The 23578-nt window shown below is 46.1% G+C and overlaps 2 protein-coding genes across 3 annotated transcripts; one reads left to right on the forward strand and one right to left on the reverse strand.

Moving 5' to 3' along the window:
* Positions 1–392: 392 nt before the first annotated feature.
* Positions 393–14474, forward strand: skic8 (SKI8 subunit of superkiller complex). The gene is made up of 11 exons (XM_056281999.1): positions 393–483; positions 1940–1959; positions 2116–2143; positions 2299–2404; positions 3967–4139; positions 6077–6225; positions 8129–8222; positions 8654–8747; positions 8865–8957; positions 11830–11908; positions 13944–14474. Exons 2-11 carry the CDS (start codon positions 1948–1950, stop codon positions 14031–14033), a joined length of 918 nt encoding a protein of 305 aa, XP_056137974.1. The 5' UTR covers positions 393–483; positions 1940–1947; the 3' UTR covers positions 14034–14474.
* A 2514-nt stretch (positions 14475–16988) lies between these two features.
* slc25a44a (solute carrier family 25 member 44a) lies at positions 16989–23022 on the reverse strand. Of its 2 annotated transcripts, none has more exons than XM_056281931.1 (5): positions 22625–23022; positions 21150–21854; positions 20308–20435; positions 19271–19500; positions 16989–18090 (listed from the first exon to the last, which is right to left on the reverse strand). In XM_056281931.1, exons 2-4 carry the CDS (start codon positions 21781–21783, stop codon positions 19309–19311), a joined length of 954 nt encoding a protein of 317 aa, XP_056137906.1. In that variant the 5' UTR covers positions 21784–21854; positions 22625–23022; the 3' UTR covers positions 16989–18090; positions 19271–19308. The 2 variants fall into 2 exon arrangements, with proteins under 2 accessions (XP_056137906.1, XP_056137907.1); XM_056281932.1 differs by lacking the exon at positions 16989–18090 and adding an exon at positions 18246–18700.
* Positions 23023–23578: the final 556 nt, after the last annotated feature.

The raw sequence follows: 23578 nt of genomic DNA on the forward strand, positions 1-23578 counted from the left end.
ATTTTTTTGTTTTGTTAAATCTCTTTATATGGTAAATGTTATATTGGCAGATGGTCAAGTAAAAGACCACATATTGTTCAAGTTAAGATGGAACTTAAGTATTATTTTGAATCTTAGCGAAATGTTAAAAACAAAAAAAGCCATTAAGACTTTGAAAATATATGATGCCTTGAATATATGCATTTAATTATTGTTTTGCATTGTCCCTTCCTGTATTGTTTATAATTGTTTTTTTGTTTGTTTATGTTTGTCCTCTTTGTAATGTTCTGAATTGGATATAAATGTTTTGTTAAAGCAAAAAAAGAAGCTCCTGTCCGCCAGTAGATGGCGATGATGAGCTTTACGATGTCACAAAAGATGACGAGAGACCTTTGACGACCGGAAGTAGTTGTCACGGCGGAAGTAAGGCAGGAAGCAGTTGTCATGGCATCGCTGCTGTAAACTCGCTTGGATTTCGTCATTCATTTGCAGAGCGTTTGAAAGGTACGTGAGTTTACACGTCAGGTTAAGTTAAGCTGTTAAGTTTCCTTCTATCAGCGTATTCACGGAGTCGACCCAGCGGCGTTTCTCTCACTGTACTGGTTGTCCAGCGGCTCCGTAGCTAGCAGAGCTAACTGGCTGTGTTAGCCTGCTGCGCTACACAAGCCCATCCGTTTTTTATTTTTTATTACAGTAAATACAAAAAGCAGATGGTGCCAGGGGGTCAGGACATTAACAGAAATCACAAGTCAGCTCGCAGAAATGTTATGAGGTCTACATACATTTATTCTTTTGATAGCTTTCCTATTTTTAGAAGATAGAATTGTTTCATTTTCAAAAATGAAAAAAGATGGTCTATGATTGGAAAACTTGGGTTTATATGTGATTTTGCAGGTAATAAAGTCAAGTCGATCTTAAACTATTGATTTGCTTTTCTAGAATTATGAGTAAAGAAGGCAGACAACACGTTTTCACAGGAAAGGGAAAATTCAGGATCAGTATGTTGGGAAGTAAATGTACCGACATCTTGCCAAAAAGTACAAACGTGGGGACAAGACCGAAATAAATGACATGAGTCATCTGGAACCAGCTGACAAAATGAGCAGTCCACATCAATGTCCTTTTTATATCTTTGTAGAAATAACTTGGGGGGGGGGGGTTGAAAACGGTGAATTATTTTATAAGTCGCTTCTTAACCTTATTGATAATCCGATATTTAGAAGGTAAGCACCAGGTTTTCAACACAAGCCGTCCATGGCTCGGTGTTGTTTATCATCATCATCATCACCAACAATGAGTAGGAATTTTCCTCGCCTCTCAGCTCTGTTGGGTTCCAGTCTTGGATTCTGTTTTATTGAAATCTCTGGCAGACTGGTCAAAACGTAACCATCTCCTAACAGATTAGATAAAATAGTTGTGGTATGCAACTATTTTATTTAATCTGTTGAGAAATAGCTACTCTTTATCGGTGCTGCTTGACTGTATTATACCCCTAGTGGTAGTCCCTTCTACGTAAAAATTGTTAAATTATTCATCGTTTTTTTCCAACAACCCTTTGTTTTAAATACGGTTTTGGCGAAGGCAACTGTTTTCAGCCGCTAACTGGAAGTACTGCTCAGCATTTCCATCATTTGATATAATTAGAGCCCAAAATATGGAACAAATGTACATAAAATGAAAAAACTGGAGCCGTACCCAACAGAACGTGGAATGCTTTTCTGTCTCTGTTGGGCCAGTTTGTGCATGCTGGGCATCTGAACAGCTTTCCTACGATTAAAATACACTTTGAAAGATTCTTTACTACAAATGGCCCCTGTCTCCATTTTTTTGGCAAACCCAATTTATATACACTCCAAATATATCTTTAAAAATGTTACCTGCAGTACAAAAACTCCAATAGACTCTAATAAATGTGTGTGTGTGTGTGTGTGTGTGTGTGTGTGTTTGGTTGAAATTGCAGGAATAACAATGAGTACTCAGGTAAGACATGGTGATTACTAAATGAGATGCGTTCAGTTTGGGATCTGGAATGACCATGGGAAACAATAGTTGTAATCTAACATTCCATCATTTTCTTTTTCTCTGAAAGGAAAAATAAAATCCTAAAACTAACTGTACCTGTACGTTCCATTTCAGTATAGCATTCTGTTCAAGCAAGAACATGGTGAGCATTATGATGCCGTTTTACCATTATTTTAGTGCATACTTTCTGGGCTAGTGAAAAGTAAAATTGAATTTGTAGAGTTAGACATGTATAATACTCTTCCATGTTGACCTGAGCCACCAGTTCTTGTAAAGCTGTTGTGATATATTTTGCAGCACATGATGACGCTATCTGGACGGCAGCCTGGGGGAGAAGTGAGGCGGATGGGACTGAGACGATCGTCACTGGATCCCTAGATGATACGGTGAAAGTTTGGAAATGGTATTGGCCTTTTTTCCCTATTCTTTCTTTAACCAGTTTTCATTTCAGTCTTTCATGTCATTTCACACGACATCCAAAAATATTTTTCTGTGTTGAAAATGAGCTAAAAACTAAATGGAAATTCATTTTTGGTTCCAAGTAGGATTCTGCCATGATTATAGTCAGCCAGACGTGATTCAACCTGTTTTTAATTAACATACAAAGCAAATGTGCTTATGTGAAAATCTACTACTACTACTACTACTAGTTTTGGCTGCTTCTGTTAGGATGCGCCACAGCGGATCATCGTTTCCATCTCTTCCTGTCCTCTGCATCTTCCTCTGACACACCAGCCACCTGCATGTCCTCCCTCACCACATCCATAAACCTCTTCTTTGGCCTTCCTCTTCTCCTCTTCCCTGGCAGCTCCATATTCAGCATCCTTCTCCCAATATACCCAGCATCTCTCCTCCACACATGTCCAAACCATCTCAATCTTTTCTCTCTTGCTTTGTCTCCAAACCGTCCAACCTGAGCTGTCCCTCTAATATACTTGTTCCTAATCCTGTCCTCCTTCATCACTCCCAATGAAAATCTTAGCATCTTCACTATCATTTTGTAAACCTTCCCTTTAACTCTTGCTGGTACCCTTCTGTCACAAATCACTCCTGACACTCTTCTCCACCCACTTCTCATTTTGCTTCCTAAGATGAGTTTTGATTCATGGCCTCATTTTGTCCCTGGAGAAAGTCGTTGACTAGTCAAAGAAGGTTGAATCAGTTCATCTGGATACATCGTTTATTGACATATGTTTCATCACTCATCTTAGTGACCTGTTCAGTCTCTGTGTATCTGTCAGTAAACATTGTGTCCAGATGAACTGATTCAACCTCCTTTTGATTTTCTTACCTGGGTTATTGAGCTGCACCAAGATGTCGTTGACTAGTGTTTTTGTTGCAGATTTGTCAGTGACGTTAACTGTCATGGAGACTTTTTCTCCATGACAAATACTGTTGTTGGGTTTTTTTAAACGTTAATGAGAAATAAATATCTTCACCATTATAAGCTGATTAAGTCAATTTTTATTTATTTTTGAGTCGGTGTTATGCTCACATAGACCGAACAGAAAGCTAGAACCCAACATTCTGAATGCAGGATCACAGACTGTCTAATATCTACAGAAGAGTATGAATGTATTTTTATATCTAGTTATAACAAGTATGCATGAAAGTGAAGACACTTGGGGGGGGGGGGGGGGAAGAACTCTTTTACACAAAGTGCAAAATCAAATAAATATCAATAGAAAATTAGCCCTGTGGAATCTCCATAACTAGAACAACACGGGACCACCTTGTGATTTTAGGCTACACAAATAACCTTGAGTTGACCCTACCTCCGGCTCTGCTAATTTGAGTTTCTAATGTTCCTAATTTTTCTTCATGTTTTATTTTGAGCGTCTCCCTGTCTGCCTTGTCCAGTATGTTGTGCATGAAACCTTGTTGTCAGACTGGCTCATTGGAAGTGTACTCTAAATGACCTTGATTGGATTTTCAAACCCAAGCGATCTCTCTCTTCTCCCGCAGGTCAGATGAAAAGCTGGAGCTACAGTGGACCCTGGAAGGCCACCAGTTGGGTGTGGTGTCTGTAGATATCAGTCACAATGGGGCCATTGCTGCCTCCAGCTCCCTTGATGCCCACATCCGCCTCTGGGACCTGGAGACGGGCAAACAGATTAAATCCATGGATGCGGGACCAGGTGAGACCCGGCATTTGTGGCTCTCGCAAAGCACCCAGTGGATTGTAAAATAAGAGGTGATAATTCATATCATCCGACCCAAAGAATAAATGAGTGTAGAGTAAGACTTTTCTACATAATCAAGCAGGCTGAGACTGGTGTAGTGTTCGCCAGGTTAAAAAAAGACAGAAGTGATCAACGGATGAAATAGCAGGAATCTTATGGAGTTGTTGTTTGGTCTGATTCTCAAATAGTAAATGGACTGCATAGCGCTTTGCTAGCTGCAGCAGGTACGCAACATGCTTTACAGTTGGGTGTCTTGGTCAGGGACACCTCGACACTTTTTTACTGGAAGGAGCCGAGGATCGAACCAGCAACCCTCCAGTTACCAGACACCCTGCTGTCCCTCCTGCCGCTTCTCAGAAAGACATATTTTCTTTATTTTGAACAACCTTTCAGTAAGTTGAGGCTGAGGGGTAAAAAAAACAGGAAGTCACATGGGGCAACAATTTGATTCACTTATTTGATGAAATCACAACTCAAATCAGCCAAAGAACAGGGATCCCGGTTCGAATCCCCGTGTTGCCTCCGGCTTGGTTGGGCGCCCCTACAGACACAATTGGCTGTGTCTGTTGGTGGGCAGCCGGATGTGGGTATGTGACCTGGTCACTGCACTAGCACCTCCTCTGGTTGGTCGGGGCACCTGTCCGGGGGGGGAGGGGGAACTGGGGGGAATAGCGTGATCCTCCCACACGCTACGTCCCCCTGGTGAAACTCCTCACTGTCGGGTGAAAAGAAGCGGCTGGTGACTCCACATGTATGGGAGGAGACGTGGTAGTCTGCTGCCCTCCCTGGATCAGCAGAGGGGGTGGAGCAGAGACCGGGACAGCTCGAAAGAGTGGGGTAATTGGCCAAATACAACTGGGGAGAAAAGGGGTGGGGGGGTGGGGAGAGAATAAAATAAATCAGTCAAAGAATTGGAACACAGCAGCAGTATAGGCTATCTGGACATTACTTGTAAGTCAAGTCAAGTCAGGTTTGTTTATATAGCACATTTGAAACAACCACAGTTGAACCAAAGTGCTGTACAAGTTTAAAATACAATATAAAATAAGTGACACATGAATATAAAAATAGATGGTCAATATAAAAATAGATGGTCACTTCCACCAATGAGCTTTACCTCCCCATGGTACAGATGTTTCGGGACATCTGGGTTTGGTTCTGTGCCAAGTTCCTACTGTCAGTTATAGCAAACATCACCGATGGCCTTTTTTTTTTATCTCCAAGACTTGGGAGTTATCCCCCCCCCCTTTTTTTTTCTCCCCAATTGCACTTGGCCAATTACCCTGCCCTCTGAGCCATCCCGGTCTCTGCTCCACCCCCTCTGCTGATCCAGGGAGGGCTGCAGACTACCACGTGCCTCCTCCCATACATGTGGAGTCACCAACTGCTTCTTTTCACCTGACAGTGAGGAGTTTCACCAGGGGCACATAGTGTGTGTGGGAGGATCACACTATTCCCCCCAGTCCCCCCCCCCCCGAATAGGCGCCCCGACCGACCAGAGGAGGCGCTAGTGCAGCGACCAGGACACATACCCACGTCCGGCTTCCCACCCGCAGACACGGCCAGTTGTGTCTGTAGGGACGCCCGACTGAGCCGGAGGCAACACGGGGATTTGAACCGGCAATCCCCGTGTTGGTCTTGATGATCCTTTCTAAACTAGGGCTTTATTGACGGTACTACATGTTGTGTAATGTTAGATATTTACAGTCACACAAAGTTAACACATGAAGGAGGTGAAAAATGGTTCCAGCTGATGTGTGTTGTTGTCTTGTTGACACTCTTTATTGACACTCAATACTCTTTAGATAAACAGACCTGTTTCTCATCTGTGTTTATATTGTTGTCCTTTACCCCATCTGTACCTTTCTGAGCTGTTTGTTCTGTCATTTAAGTGGACGCATGGACGGTCGCCTTCTCCCCAGACTCTCAGTATATTGCCACAGGAAGCCATCTTGGCAAGGTCAACATCTTTGGAGTGGAAAGTGGGAAGAAGGAATCCTCACTGGATACCAGAGGGAAATTCATCCTCAGCATCGCTTACGTAAGGAAGCATCAGCGTGTTGTTTTGTGAGGCTAGATGGTGGATTATCTCAGTCCCAGTCCACAAAAAAAATGAAGCCAGGTTTAAGTGCAGTGGCTCTTAAGACTACGACCCTTAACTAGAGCACATTTTGATCTCAGTAGATGAATTTTCATTTACAAAAGCTGCAGTTGGTCAGACTTTTCTAGTGGTCAGCGTCAGTCCTGATCTCATGTTGCTGTGTGTACAGACACTCCTTGAATATTTTTGCTTTTTTGCTTTTTTCATTTTTCCTGCTCTTTATTGTGATGTCTTCCTTCTTATTCAGCTCCCTTATTTCCTGTTGAGGGCTTCGTTATTTAATAGCGTTTACTCGGTGGTCAAGAGGCATGCCGGGTAGAAATGTGCATAGTCTGTTACGTGATGGAGACAGGAAGAAGGTCAGTCAACCACATGAAGACAGACCGGTTGTACATGTGTCCCATCTGGATTTGATGTGGAGCAGGCTCTTTGGAAGTCGTGGTTAGTATGGGTGTGGATGTCAGAATTAACCTTAAGGCCGTGCCGACCATCGGCTGTCGGTGAGCGTCTGTGGCCCTGGTTTTTGCGGTGTGTCCCGCACCATCAGCACTAGTCGGACCCCTGTCGACAGCTTTTTGGCCGATTCTGCATGTTGGATCAGCAGCGGAGCCCGTCGGTGAGAGAGATCACTCTGATTGGCTGTTCAGCTTAGCGAATCAGTGCACGAGAAGAGAAACGGAAGTTACGAAGTAAGCAAACGACGAAGTCAAGAGGCCGCACACAGAAGGCTCTTCTCATTTTCCATCTTCATCTCACCTGAACACTTCCAAGAAGATAGTATTTCACTTTTTTATTTCAGGTATTCTCCATTAGAAGCAGCTATATTACCACACTGTCTGTAGTGATTAGAAGCAGCTATATTACCACACCGTCTGTAGTGATTAGAAGCAGCTATATTACCACACCGTCTGTAGTGATTAGAAGCAGCTATATTACCACACCGTCTGTAGTGATTACAAGCAGCTATATTACCACACCGTCTGTAGTGATTAGAAGCAGCTATATTACCACACCGTCTGTAGTGATTAGAAGTAGCTATATTACCACACCGTCTCCACACCGTCTGTAGTGATTACAAGCAGCTATATCACCACACCGTCTGTAGTTATTAGAAGTAGCTATATTAGCACACCATCTGTAATGATTAGAAGTAGCGTTATTACCACACCGTCTGTAGTGAGCGAGAGTTTAGTGAAAATGCTAAGCAAACGCTGCTTTGTTTACAGTTTGTATATCTGCAGTCCTGGGTCTTCCGGTTTCAAATTTTGAATGATGAATACAGACTACCACCACCTGCTGGTATGGAGAGTTATTTCCTCTCACACAGGTGCAGAACATACATGCTTGGTGGCTGTCAGCTGTAGTCTTTGCGGTGTGTTCAAGAGCTACTTTTTGGCCCAGACGCAGGCGACATGAGGCGATGCAGCAGTCGGCCTTCGTCGCCGCTAGTCGGTTCAGTGTGTCTGGGCCTGTGCCCCTGAGCAAGGCAGTGGGAAGAAGAACTGGAGTTGGACCCTGGGTGCTGCAGCTGCCCACTGTTCTTATACTATAGGATGGGCTAAATGCAAAGAACACATGTCGTTATGACCTGTACAATGACAAAATAAAGTGTCTTTCTTTCTTCTCTAATTTAATCTGCTCTTCACAGTCCTTTTGCCTGAGTTCTCTCCTGGAAATTTGAATTGATCAAATATGTCCCGGTGAATTGGGTCTATGGATCGGGGTTTTTGTTTACTATGTCTGCCTGTTTTCGCTGTGGACAAGGAAGAACTCTGAGATTGGACTGGGATTGAGTGCTATAAATAAACTTGTCTAAAATTCATTCTGTTATTTGACTTTGCAGAGTCCAGATGGAAAGTACCTTGCTAGTGGCGCTATTGATGGGATCATAAACATCTTTGACATCGCCACAGGGAAGCTTCTTCACACGCTGGAGGGTATAGTCACCAGTTTATTGTTTGAATTGTTATTTATAATCAATAAATTGGGTCTGTGGTCTCTCCTTGTTCCCTGGATTTCCTCCCATAGTCCAAAGACATGGATGTCAGCTGGATGTGTGTATATATATATATATATATATACACACACACACACACACACACACCTTACACACATGTGTGTAAGAGCCCTTCCATTCCTCCCTGACCCTGAAAACAAACACCTGGGATACGATGTTATAATCACAAAACGTTGTTCAGGAAACAGAATAAAATTTAATGAATGTAGAATTGCTTTAAAATGAGTAAAAACGAGCTGTTTAGTGCTACAACACAGCAAACAATGAAAAAAAGTGTGTTTACCTGCTGGGTGTGACGCAGGGAGGAAGCTCTGGGTGACTGTGTGTCTCTGTCTGTCTGTGTCTGCTCAGGCCATGCTATGCCCATCAGATCTCTCACCTTCTCCCCTGACTCCCAGCTCCTGGTCACGGCCTCAGACGATGGCTACATAAAGATTTACGATGTGTGAGTTTAACACAGCCACGTCACACCTCATAGGATTTGGAGAGAATACGTGTTTTTTTTTGTTTTTTTTGTTTTTTTTGCTCCACGGAAGTGGTCCTTATTGTTTTTGTCTTGCAGGCAGCATGCTAACCTTGCAGGCACACTGAGTGGCCACGCCTCCTGGGTCCTGAATGTGGCTTTCTCCCCGGACCACACCCACTTTGTGTCCAGGTAAAATGAAATGCTGCAGAGATGAGGGGTTTCTGATGCTAGCTGGCTTGACAGCACACTGTCTCTAAAGTCATACACATGGGGTCGGACTCTTTAGTCTACTGGTTAATGTAGTTGCCCGTGGTGCGAGAGACCCGGGTTCGCATCCCGGCTGTGGCGGTTCCCGGCTGCCCCCCGAATTCACTACATTGGTGTCAGAAGTAGGATGGTGAGGCCATCGGAAGCGTGTGCCCAGAGGTGTGAGGGAACTGGTATGCTGGAGCACGGGGACGCGCTTCCCGAAGGAGGATGGTAGTGTAATGACCACGAATGACTAGACTCGCTGGCTGGTTGGCTAACGGCTCGGACCCTTTAGTCGACTGGTTGATATAGTCGCCCGTGGTGCGGGAGACCTGGGTTCGCGTCCCGGCTGCAACGGTTCCCGGGCTGCCCCCTGAATTTGCTACCAATGTACAAACCCCAATTCCAGTGAAGTTGGGACGCTGTGTAAAACGTGAATAAAAACAGAATACAATTATTTGCAAATCCTTTTCGACCTATATTCAATTGAATACACTACAACGAAGTGATATTTAACGTTTAAACTGATAAACTTTATTGTTTTTTGCAAATATTGACTCATTTTGAATTTGATGCCTGCAACACGTTCCAAAGAAGCTGGGACAGGGGCAACAAAAGACTGGGAAAGTTGAGGAATGCTCAAAAAACACCTGTCTGGAACATTCCACAGGTTAACTGGAAACAGGTGAGTGTCATGATTGGGTATAAAAGGAGCATCCCTGAAAGGCTCAGTCGTTCACAAGCAAGGATGGGGTGAGGTTAACCACGTTGTGAACAACTGTGTGAGCAAATAGTGCAACAGTTGAAGAACGTTTCTCAACGTACAACTGCAAGGAACTTAGGGATTTCATCATCTACAGTTCATAATATCATCACAAGATTCAGAGAATCGAAAGAAATCTCTGCATGTAAGCGGCAAGGCCCAAAACCAACATTGAATGCCCGTGACCTTCGACCCCTCAGGCGGCACTGCATTAAAAACCGACATCATTGTGTAAAGGATATGACCACGTGGGCTCAGGAACACTTGGGAAAACCATCGTCAGTTAACACAGTTGGTCGCTACATCTACAAGTGCAAGTTAAAACTCTACCATGCAAAGCCAAAGCCAGATATCGACACCACCCAGAAACACCACCGGCTTCTCTGGCCCGAGCTCATCTGAGTTGGACTGACGCAAAGTGGACAAGTGTACTGTGGTCTGACGAGTCCACATTTCACATTGTTTTTGGAAATCATGGACGTGGTGTCCTCCGGGCTAAAGAGGAAAAGGACCATCCAGATTGTTCTCAGCGCAAAGTTCAAAAGCCAGCATCTGTGATGGTATGGGGGGGTGTTAGTGCCCATGGCATCATGGGTAAGTTGCACATCTGTGAAGGCACCATTAATGCTGAAAGGTACATACAGGCTTTGGAGCAACATATGCTGCCATCCAAGCGACGTCTTTTTCAGGGACGTCCCTGCTTATTTCAGCAAGACAATGCCAAGCCACATTCTACACGTGTTCCAACAGCGGGGCTTCGTAGTAAAAGAGTGGGGGTACTGGACTGGCCTGCCTGCAGTCCAGACCTGTCTCCCATTGAAAATGTGTGGCGCATTATGAAGCGCAAAGTACGACAATGGAGACCCCGGACTGTTGAGCAACTGAAGTCGTACATCAAGCAAGAATGGGAAAGAATTCCACCTACAAAGCTTCAATAGTTAGTGTCCTCAGTACACAGTGGTAAACATGCCCCTGTCCCAGCTTCTTTGGAACGTGTTGCAGGCATCAAATTCACAATGAATGAATATTTGCAAAAAACAATAAAGTTTATCAGTTTGAACATTAAATATCTTGTCTTTGTCGTGTATTCAACTGAATATAGGTCGAAAAGGATTTGCAAATCATTGTTATTCTGTTTTTATTTACATTTTACACAACGTCCCAACTTCATTGGAATTGGGGTTTGTAGCGAATTCGGGGGGCACATATACAGACACACACATCCGACAACATGTCAAAGGGTTTTTCATGAGAGCTCAGGTAACTGCCAGTTTAGCCAACTGGCCTGAGATGAGAAGGCAGAACTTAGAGTCAAAACGAGGCCATGCAGACAAACTAGTTGGCATGCCGACAATCCACCAGTGTAGCTCCATCATGTCACCAACCAGCAGCAGAGCAGCCCAGCTGAGTGACAGGTGCAGCATTCAGTCTTTCACGTTCCCTTCAGCGTAGGGGACCAGTGTCTGGTTGGAAAGTCTTCCTGCTGTTGAGCAAATCCAGCCTGCACTTTATCTAATTCCTGTGGAGGAGGATCTGATTGGAATGGTGGGTTTTCCGTCGATCTTGAGAGCTTGTTGCTAATAACAGCAGCTCTCTGTCTAAAGGATGGCACAGTCATGGATTTTTACACTGAGAAATATTCAACAGGCTTAACACATTCATTAAAAAAACATGTAAACATCAACACTTATGTCCAGGTTGGTTTTGGACTTTGAGGTTACAGGGTTTTTGTTGTTTTTTTTAATAACCAACAGATCTGTTGATGCGAGAAAACATTATTTTGTTTGCAGGGAAAATAAAACTTTCGTTTAAACTCTGCAGATTTAACTACAACTTGACCAGGATGTCCCAGTACAGCTACTGTCTGTCTGCCCCACAGATGACAGCCGAGAAGCAGCAGCTGCTTTTCTCTGCCTGTGTTCCCGTACCTCAGTCCCACACTGACTTCACACGTCTATTGCAGTCCCTCATCACTGAAGGTTAAATGATGTGAGACAGGGTGTGTTTGGAGACATGAATAACATCCCCTTTCTGCTCTGACATCCTCAGCTCTTCAGATAAGAGTGTGAAGGTTTGGGACGCCAGCACCAGAGCCTGCATCAACACCTTCTTCGACCACCAGGACCAGGTGAGACCCTCTACATGTGCTTCTCCTAAACCAGGGGTCAGGAACCTTTTTGACTGGGAGAGCCATAAAAGCCAAATATTTCTAAATATATTTCATTAAGAGCCATATAGTATTTTAACGTATAATAAATTAAATATGTCTTACTTTTAATGCGACTTCTGGTGCTGCATGGTGCGTATCGAAGTGCCGCTTTATATTTGACCGTTTCATCGATGCAATGTTATCATTGCATATTAGACATACCGCAGATCCTGCTCTCTCCACAAATGCAAATTCCTCTGTGCACGCAGCCTGGAATGCACGGTAACCACCGTGTTTTTTTCTTTTCGCCATCTTTTCCGTTACAAGGGTTGAAGCGGATAAACTAGTTGGCTATCTGATAAAATTGATTTCTTCACCTTTACAATGACCCGGACATGCTCGCGAGCCATTGGTTCCCGACCCGACCCACGGGTGACCCGTGACCCGTGAAATGTATCTTCAAAACTAATTTCTGTTTACTTTAAAATGAAACAGTATTATTAAGAAATATCACAAATATTAAAAAATCAGTTCCAAACTGATTTTTTTTTTCAACTCAAAATTGTCTGGGAGCCATATGCCGTCACCGGAAGAGCCATATATGGCTCGCGAGCCATAGGTTCCCGACCGCTGTCCTAAACCAAAGAAAAAGAGAGACTCTTTCTCCTCAATGATGTGGTAGGAAAATCAAAATGGCTGCTGTCCTACTGTGGTCCCTATGACCCATCTGGGATGTGTTTACTGTGGAAGAAAATCAGGAACACTTTATTTGTCGTTTCATTTCATGAAGCACATGCGCACATGAAATGAAAGGAAACATAATTTCCCACAGCAGTGCAACACAAAGACAAAAACACACATCCAAAAACTAAAAGAACACACATACCCAAATTAACACATATATCTAAACTAAAAAAAATCACTGTCCAGGAGAACGAACGCCAGCTAGGATGACTGTCAGAACTGCCAGTCTGCATGGGCTAGAGTTAGCTTAGCCTGCCCCCGCTTCTGCATCCTGTCAGACCGCCCTGGCTGCTTCCTCTTTGGGTGCAGCTCCTGTCAGGGCCAGGATGCAGCAGACCGAGCTCCCTCAGCCGATCCAATGCCAGCCCTCCCAGCCATACACCTTCAACACACCTCCCCACACTCCACACGATGGCACTAAAAACACAGTCAAAGCTAGGCGAGGCCGCTGCCCTGGGTGTTATCGGAAGTGACGGTCTGCATGGGCTAGCAGTTAGCTTAGCCTGCCTGGCTTCCGCATCCTGTCGGTCCGCCCTCAAGTGTTTCCTCTTCGGGCACAGCTCCAGGCAGGGCCTTGGTCCCTGGGCCCACGGGATACAGCAGACCAAGCTCCCTCAGCCAATCCAGCGCCAGCTCTCCCAGCCATCAGACAAAGACAAACTTAGACGTGGACAAAGACACTGCATGGACGGTACTGGGTGAGGCCGCCGCAAACATGAATTGGCGCCGCCATCTTCCATCACTGGTACTGGGTGAGGCCGCTGCAAACGTGAATTTGCGCCGCCATCTTCCCACACCGGAAGTGTAATTCATACGAATGCTGCCATAACCAGTCAGCTTGGAGCAGTTCAGAGTCTTCCATGATTTAATGTATTTATTTCATTTAATTCAGTTGGTGTATTTCTCATTTTAGTGAAGATGAATGCAAAGCCACAGGGATCCACAGGGGCCGGCTCCTTTTTTTTTTGTAAAAATGGGTCAGAAAGAATACACAGATATGATGGTACATGAGTTTTAGTAGTTTTCCATCAGCTCATGCATCAGGTTATTTCCACAGAACTGAAAAAGCTTGTTGCACTCTGAGAATCTGTTGTGGAAACACGTCATTGTTTGATGGCTCTCACAGTTTCTCTGTCAGTGATTCAAAAAGGTACATCAGCACAAGACGAGCTGTTGGTAGTACCTTCCAGGTTTTCTTTCCAGTTAAGTCATTTTGCCAGAGTCGGCCAGCAGCACGTTTTCATTCCCTTTCTCTGTTTTGTATTTCCAGGTATGGAGTGTCAAATACAACAGCACCGGCTCTAAAATCATCTCTGCTGGAGACGACCGGGCCATCCACATCTATGACTGCCCCATGTGATGGAGAACGGCCCGTCACTGTGGACGCTCGCTGTGTGGATACACATAAACTGGTGGTTGGTGGGAGAGATGGCTCGTTGTAAATGTTTATTTTGTGTTGGCCGGTAGTGGTCAAATAAAGTGTTTTGTTTTTGTATTTTTGCTCTCGTGGTATGATTCTGCCTTTTTGTGCCATGTCCTATTTACCAAATAATGATTGACACGTTTATGATGTAACGTGAGTGTGTGCCATGCATGGACACTGATGTGATCATAGGTGTTGGTCTTCATACTGCAACGTAGCGCTGCTGCTCCTGTGCACTAGAGGGCAGTGTCGTGCTTGCAAACCCACATCACACCACAACAGGTCTGGAAATGGAAACGAACACTGCAGAAATAAAAAGAGCGAAATAGAGCATGATACCTGTGATGTTTTGTGCTTCTCATAACGTCAATAAATGGACAGACGACGACTGGAGTGAGCGGTGATTTTAGTGAAGTCTCACAGGATATAGTATTTACCCTCAGCCGGTGGCTTCCTGACTGGCCATAAGTGGCTGGCTACCATATCCCTCTGTCAGCAGGGGGCGTACTTAGACTAGAGCCCAGTCACAAAGACTATAACTTGCAATGATCTGCCGGTGGGCATAACATACCTTCATTATGTGTGCTATTTTGTGTGGTTCTGTTTGTTGTCTTTCATCCAGTGTTGTGTGTGTGTGTGTGTGTGTGTGTGCATGGTGTGTTTTTGTATGTTGTGTGTGTGTGTGTGCGCGTGTGTGTGCATGGTGTGTTTTTGTATGTTGTGTGTGTGTGTGTGTGTGTGTGTGCATGGTGTGTTTTTGTATGTTGTGTGTGTGTGTGTGTGTGTGTGTGAGCTCACGTGTGTTGTGTCCTTGTGTGTTTAATGTCTGAGTGTGTTGTGTTTGTGTGTCGGTGTGTGCACGTCTGTCCACATGACGTATCCGTATGTGTGTAACGTCGCCTACCAACACGGGATGGTCGGGTCGAATCCCCGCGTCACCCCCGGCTTGGTCGGGCGTCCCTACACACACAACTGGCCGTGTCTGCGGGTGGGAAGTCGGATGTGGGTATTTGTCCTGGTCGCTGCACTAGCGCCTCCTCTGGTCGGTCGGGTGTCCCCCGGATCGGCAGAGAGGGGGGTGGAGCAGCTACCGGGACGGCTCAGAAAGAGCGGGGTCATTGGCCAGATGGAACTGGGGAGAAAGGGGGGGAGGGGGTGCATGTGTGTAATGTCTCTGTGTGTGTTGTCAGCTCCTTCGTCCTCCTCTCTGCTGTGTGGGTTGGTGTTGGTGTCACGTGACCAGACCCCCGCTCCATCAGTCGGTGTTGGTTGCTGTGCTGCTGCTGTGTGGACGCCGTTTACGAGGTGAGCATGTTTGTGTCCTTGCGAGCCTTTCTGGGCCGGTTACCCAGAAACCCCCTCGCTGCGACGCTTCGCGTATCACAGCCCTAAGAACAGCACAGCGCAAGCTTACGTACGATATCTGCCACGTTAACACGGCTGAAAGAAAGACACCGAAACACGAATAGTGTCACCGACTTGACCGGCTAATCCACACTCCGTGCCACTTGGTGGCGGTAATGCGCCAATACGTTGTTTGCCAACCGCCAATAAATGCGAAGAAGGCATTCTGCTCCACACTCCCTGCCAGTTGATGGCGGTAATGCGCCGAGTCGGTGTTTGACAGCCGCCAGTAAACGAAGCAGCCGCCGCCGCAGTAGAAGAAGACGACGACACTAGAACGGAATGAAGTTATCCAGACTGACCGGAGGACCGTATTTTTACTCATTTCCCAAATTCAGCCTTCTCAACTTTCTTCTGTGGATTAAACCGGACGAACTCGCTTTAAACTTAAAGAAACGCCAACAGACAAGTTGACGTTTGCTTAAAGGTACATCGGCGGGGCTCAGCTGATAGAGGGGTACCACGTAAGGTTGAGCCCTTACCGCGGTGGCCTGAGCTCGAATCCGGCCCGGGACCTTTGCCGCATGTCATCCCCCGTCTCTCCCGTCTCTCCACTGTCGATATCAAATAAAGGTGGAAAACGATCTTTAAAAAAAGGAACAGTGGCAGCAGTCATCTCGGTGTGTTTACTGTAACGTGTGTGAAACTAACTAGCAGTATTTAGTCTGCTGGACACCACAGTAAACCAGTTATTTGAACCGAACTGCGTCAGTAATGGGCCCAGTTTGATTATTTCGATTATATGGGTCGAGTCTTAAACGGAAACATCGTTTTTCCAGGTCCTGTCTGGACATTTGTTTTCACTCCATAATACATATGTTTAGCCTTTGTCGCCCTCCAGTGGACTGCTGCGGATCCGAATGTGGGAACGCTGCACCGAAACAGTAGTTTGTCTTTTTTAAAGGCCAGCTGTTAACAAAATTACGAATAATACTGGTAAAAAATAAACTACCCGCTTCTGTAACAACGACATTTGTGTCAGGTCACGAAGGCCTCAAGTAATCTTTCCAATTTGACTCCTGAGGCATGTCCTCGGCTCCTCCCAACAAAAATGACGGTGGCCCTGAGTAAGACCCTGAACTCCTCAGTGCTGCCAATGAGCAGTTGTTATCTTGCATACCTTACATAGTTGACATGCCATCGGTGTAGGCGTGTGTGTGTGAGAATTGTAAAGCGCTTTGAGTGGCTGTTGAGCCAGAAAAGCGCTATATAAAATGCAGCTTGATTGATGCTCTAGTTTTGTAGGAAAGAGTTTTTCCATTCATATTTCTGGGAAACGTACCCAAAGTTAAGGCATCAGGCGTCATCGCTACAGGCTCCCTTTCAAATGACTCCTTTACAGTGAGAGTTGCAGATGCCACTGTCAGCTTTATTTGGTGGTAATGATGAGAGTTTGGTGTGATAAAGTAAACTACAGTCTCAGGTTGGATGGTTGAGAGCATCGCACCAGTTATCTGTAATGGGACCAGTCTCTCAAACAGGCCGTGTTTCAAGTCTTTTATTGAACCTTTCCAACAGAAGGTCAACATCATCATCAGGCTATGACTTACAGTTCAACACCAAATATAAATCAGAAACTGATTGAGGCATACCTAAAACAATGGCTTCCTCCATAAGCACACAAGTAGCTCATATTATTCAACACACTCCAGAAACTTCACAGTAAATAAACATCCAGTTTCAGTTTGGACAATTATGTTGAAAAAAAAAAAGTAATTTTCAAGGAAAAACACTTAACGGAGACGGCACACAAATGATGGGTTCTCTGAGACGTCTGTCACGTGGCAGTAATTACGGTTGTGGGATCGTAACGTGGCTGCTTCTAAAAACAAACTCAATCTCCCAACTGTCAGCACATGGATATAAAACATAACCCAATCCCTGCGGTCAAAGATTTATTGTAAAAAAAGAAAAAGAAAACAAAAAACACATTATTACAACGTTGTAAAGGCCATTACCCCGACCCAGCAAATTCTCCTGACAGCGAGTATAAACCAGGACTGGTTATAAAAGGTTAAAGGTGAAATTAGGATTAAAAGGCCCCCGGTGGTTCAGTCTGCTGGTGTGGAGCCCAGGCGGGTTTGGAGTCCTGCTCCACTGTCAGCAGACTTTACTCTTAACTGTAAAAACAAACAAAATTTAAAAAAAAAACACCAAAACTATCTCAGTTTGGAGGCACGGTGGCCCAGTGGTCAGCACTGGTGCGTCACAGCAAGAAGGTCCTGGGTTCGAACCCCAGGCCGTCCCAGGTCCTGTCTGTGTGGAGTTTGCATGTTCTCCCCGTGTCTGTGTGGGTTTCCTCCGGGTGCTCCGGTTTCCTCCCACCATCAAAAAGACATGCATGTTAGGGTCAATACTCCTGCCTGTGCCCCTGAGCAAGGCAGTGGAAAGAAGAACTGGAGTTGGTCCCCGGGCGCTGCAGCTGCCCACTGCTGCTCTACAATAGGATGGTTACATGCCGAGAACACATGTTATTGTAAGAATGAAATGACAAAATAAAGTGGCTCTTCTTCTTCTCTTCTTCTTCTAAACTGGACACGAGGTCTCGGGAGCTCCACAGAATCTGCTTTATGATCCATCGTGTGTATTCCTGTTGGGGGCAGAAGGCAAAAGACATTTTTCTTCAGCAAACCAATCTGGTGAAACACGCAGCAATCTTCTATGAAAAAAAACCTGTTGTTCTCGAGGGCATGTCCACCATACCACCCAGTGTAGGTAGAGCTAACCCCGCCATACACACACACACACACACACACACACGTGTGTGTGTCCTCCGTCCACACAGCTCTGCTGCTTCTTTCTGCAAATCAGTGAAACCTGCAGAAACAAACTCGTTGCTCTGATCACATCACCCAACTGCTCGTTTAGATCCGATGTGAAATTCTAGCCTCAGTGAACGCCGGACACTAATCAGTGTCCATAGTACAGCCAGCGGGCAGGGTTTACCAAGACGCATAATACTGACACACAGTCCATCTCTGAAGTTCATATTTGGAGATGTGTTGAATGAACCGCCCGTCTCCCGTCTGCACACCACATGAGATGAGACAAAATTAAAATGAGGATGTTTTCTGGACAAACTATCTCCAGACATGACTGAGGTCTTCAGGTCAGCCAGGCAGCCGTTTCCGGTCCTTTCTGCTGAGACGCGGCTTCAAGAACCGAGGCCTTGGTCGTGAGTTGCGTCTGGACTGTGGTACCTTAAATTCACACATTTGAGCCTGGTCAGGAATGCCGGTCCGACACCCGGTTACATCAAATAATAACCCCGCCATGATGTATTTCTCTCAACTCTTCACTGCAACACTGGTGCCGTTTGAAGAAGTGACAGGAAATACAAACACACAATCAGCGTTTGTGAGTCTCTTCAAAACTGTTTATAAAAACAGATTTGGGGGAAAAAAACAAAACAATTATTTAATATCTCAGTAATCTATAGACACCAGTCTGAAAAAAAGTAATCTTCTCATCCAAAAACTTTTAATATTTACCACGGTGGGATTTAATATTTGCCATTTAGCATTTTCAGTCATTTTTCAAAGGGTGGACCTCATACTAATGTAAAACAGTTCAGCTTTTGTACATCTTATATTTGACAATACTCACCAGACCACACACACACAAAAAAAACAACATTCAAAATAATATTTCTCCCAATTCTCAACCACACCCACAGGCCTGTGATTCTGTCCCAAGTTAAAGACCACCGACATACACGGAGCATCCAGTCAGCAAGAGGAAACTAGGTCGACAGTCTTCTTGGTCCGTACCTGATCTGGTCCAGGTTCTTGATGGAGAGCGGTTCTCCTCACCAGTGTCTGGTCTCTACCAGCTCGGCTCGCAGGCTCAGCCTCTTCAGGGTTTCATACCCCACCACGATGACCACGGAGGTGGGGGTGGAGGAGATGATGCGGGCCGACAGCCCCTTGGTCATCCCCCAGATCCCCTCCTCTGCCAGCAGCTGCTTAAACGTCTCCATGACAGAGGATCTGCCCTCCACCTATAACAGACGGAGGCAAGGTGAGATCTTCCTGCTCCACCTATAGACAGACACTACCTGCCGTTTTCTCTATGGTGGAAAAAGACTCAAGAGGATTAACTGACTCACAACAGTAAATAATTTTCAAGGACTCGGCCCTGTGATGGCCTGGCGGCCTGTCCAGGGTGTCTCCCCGCCTGCCGCCCAATGACCGCTGGGATAGGCTCCAGCATCCCCGCCACCCTGACAGCAGGATAAGTGGTTTGGATAATGGAATGGAATTTTCCATGACTACCTGATATCCATGCCAGGCGTTGCTGACAGAAGGTCATAGTATTCAGTATTAACTACCAGTTTCAACAGTCTTAAAAGGATTGTGACTGAGCATACCGCCCAAACGTCACACGCCGACGTCAAATATGAACAGAAATATGACATCTCAGCTAAAGACTGTTAAAAACATGCCATCTAAGCAGCTAAAAAAAAAAAAGTCAATTTTACAGCCTGACTGACATTTTTCCATGACCTCAATAATACTTGCAGAACATTTTTGTCATTTGATTTTGTCATTTGATAGTGTTACAGGATGACTTGAACCATGATGGAAATGTGTATGCTGCCTGAATGACGCGAGTTGTTTATTTCCTGTCCTGCAGGGTCGATCAGCGCCGGGGTGATGGGAGACGTGCTCGACCTCCAGAAGCCCTTTCCTCTGTCATGCCAGATAATGTTCACGTGTTTTACACTGTTGCTCAGGACAGCTGCTGCAGCCCAGCCCCCAACCACTGACCACTTTCAAGTGGTTAAAAAGAGTTTTGGACTGTTTACCTGAACTCTGGCTCGAACCACATCCATGGGGTTGGTGATGGTGGAGGCGGTGGCCGCCGCCATCGGTCCAGCCAGCGCCTGTAGGATCAGGTGAGGACACTCAGTTGGTGCGAGCCTGGAAAGCTGCTCTGTGAGAGGGAACCACATGAACACAGTATGAGGCCAGGAGATGTAATGTAAGAGTGATGTCTCCTATCACATATACAGCACAGCTTGTTTTGTTGCATTAAAACCAATCCAGATCCATTTACACACTCCATCATTTCATATACTTTAACTCCTTGAAGGCTCAGGTACACATTGGCAGAGGCTGGGGGTTGTGCTGAGCTTGTAGGAACCTGTGGAGGATGTTCATAGTCCTGGTTTTGTTTTTTTTGATGCATGCGCAGTAATCCAGGTAAAGTCAAAGGAGGTGGAATCAGTTCCTCTGTGCACAACTTTTATTGACAGACACGTTTCAAACGGATCTGTCAAAATAAACGTCGTATCCAGATGAACTGATTCCACCTTCGCTGAAGTCCTGGTTTTTCTGGTTTCACGTGTTAAATTATTGTGAAAGGAGGGAGGAGGGGCTCTCAGGAGGCCACTCAAATTCCTCCGTAAAGCCCAGTGTGTCACATGAAACCTCAAAAGCTCTTGAGCTGTTCCTCACAGGTTAACAGAACTACAGGCTAAATTCATTTCAGAGTCCGGTTTAGTTTTGAATACGGTGTTGATCTGAAAGGTTTTCTTGTTCCGTATTCTGCTGCAAGACCATTTTTCTTTGGAGGTGATCAAATAAGAAAGTTCAAAGTAAAACACACATATGCATCTTTTCCGTTTACTAGAAGAACACCAGTTACCTGCATAAAAATGATAGAAAGGCCACCAGAGTGCACTGTTTGGGATGTAGGTCAGAAGCGACGCCACGTAGCCCCTGTAAAATCCCCGAAAACCGTCAGCGGCGAATATCTGTACCACAATATCCCGGGTTTGTCCGAAAGTTGGCCTGCGTTTGGAGGCCACGACCACCATTTTAGGTTTGACCTTGAAGCGAGTCAGATGCTCCCCATGACCTTGCATCATCAGTTGCTGAGAGACCACATCTATGGGCACTGTGATGGTCTGGGCCACCAGGGACGCGGCGCCCCCAGCCACCAGCGACTTCACCGTGTTACTGGGCGAGTAGTGGGACACGTACTTCCGCACCAGCTCATAGGTGGTGATGTAAGCCTGTCCTGAGATCAGTGTGAAGGTGTTGACCATGAAGCCCCGGTAGAGGCCCTGCACGCCCTCCGCCCGCAAGATCTTAAAGAAGGCGTCAAAGGTGCCCGAGTAGAGAGCCTTGCCCTTCTGCACTTGCAGCCGGGTTCGGATGAGGCTGGCAGGGTAGACCGTGGCCCTGGTGGTCATGGTCATGAAGACCCCCAGGGAGTAGAATTTCCTCTTGTCCAGATCCTCCCATTCGATGATCTGGATGACGCCTTTTTGCTGCATGCTGCTGCCCGGGCGGCTCCGCACCCTTACTGCCTCATCTGTGGGTTAACACCACCTCCCACAGCCTTCATCTAAAGAGAAGACAATGCTTCGTTACCATCTGCATGTTAAAAATACACAAAACACGACATCTCGAGTCACACACACACACACACAGATTTTAAAGTCCTACTCCTGCACTGATTGAAACGAAAGACTACGCCTGCAACATAAAGCAGATAAAACCAAAACAACCACATTGGATCGATGAGGTTAATTTGTCAGTGTGACTAAATTATGTCAACACACGAGGCGTGTTTACGGCTTCTTCTTCTTTATTACACGGCTAAAGTCAAAGCTATGTCAGACGAACATCAGGTGATTAGATGCAACAGCAGCAAATGAAAAATGAACCGTGACGTCATGTAGTGCTGCTCATTTAAAGCAGTTAGTCCATGTGCACGGACAACCATGAGCTGGATGAATGAGAACCTTCACAGACGCCAAGGCCGCCAAACACCCGCGGCCCGGCCCGGCGTGTGAGCGGAGCCAGCTGGAGCTCTGCAGCTAACGCGGGGGCGTCTGGCGGCTGCAGCACCCGGGGTGTCCGTCAGGTCAGGGGTCAGATCCGCAAGGCTGCGGCCCGACCAGTCCTTGGAGACTTCACGAGAGGACGCGTGTCAAAGGAACCGTGAACGAGTCAACGACCCACAAATCATCCAAATTCCGTTCCGGCCCCTGTTGCCCTGCCGCCCTGCCCTGCCCGAGGGGGCCACGGGCCACGGCACACACGTGGAACGGCCGTGCCGGCACGTTGTGCGACTTTAGTCCCGACGCGCCACACGTCGTGGAGGAGACTCACCGTCAGACAGCGCCTCCTGTCGTCCAGTCACGGAAACGCGGGGGAGGGGGAGCGGCTCAACGGCGGCCTGGGCGACACGAGGATCCGAAAGCCAGAGAAAGGCACGGCTCGCTTCCCGTCCCAGTCATGCGAGCACGCTGAGGTCAAAGGTCACGGACTTTATTTTCCGAGGCAGAGCGCCGTGATTGTTTGGTCAGCGGCGTTTCGACACGGCCGTGTTTTGGGAATCCGCGCTGTGTCCTCTGTCGTCAAACGCGGGAGACATTGGCGTTATTTCCTTATTCTCGTAGCCGCTGCTCGCTCGTCCTGTTTGGTTCGCGAACTGAACCATTTCCTGCAACGATCCGTTCCTCCTTCTACATCTGGCTTCTTCGTTTCTTCTTCTTCTTCTTCTGCTTCTTCTTCTTCTAACAAAATAAACTTTTTCTTCTTCCTCTCCTTCCCATTTATTGGCTGTTGGTAAAAAAAAAACGATTTGGCGCATTACCGCCACCAAGTGGAGTGGAGGGTAAACTGGACCGTCCATTTAAAGGAAAAAAACCCCCATCTTGAATAAAGCCTCTCAGCAGCTGCTGCACACCTTCTCCAGAAGCTCCTGCAGCGCTCACAAATGTCCGTGCTGCGTCTGTCAGTTATATCCGTTCTCCTCTCCGATTTTTCAGATCTGTGGCAACTGCAGGACAGTTGGTGACCGTTGCCAAAAAGGCCAAAAAGTCCACGTGGTCCTTGCAGAAACTTCACGTGGTCCATACAGAAGCGAAACTCGCCATGCTGCCTGACTGTCTTGTCTTCCTTGGGTTCTTGTTTCTCGTCATTCTCGTTGTTTCTCTCCATTCTCTCAGCAGCTCAGCAGCACACTACAACTATAACGGTGTTATTCATGTCCTCTTCCTTCATTCTGAGCTGCGCTGACCCCGTGGCGTGATTCCCCTCGCAGTGCTCTACAAGCTTCCC

The sequence above is a fragment of the Lampris incognitus genome, chromosome 6 (assembly GCF_029633865.1).
Source record: "Lampris incognitus isolate fLamInc1 chromosome 6, fLamInc1.hap2, whole genome shotgun sequence".
Lineage (NCBI taxonomy): Eukaryota > Metazoa > Chordata > Actinopteri > Lampriformes > Lampridae > Lampris > Lampris incognitus.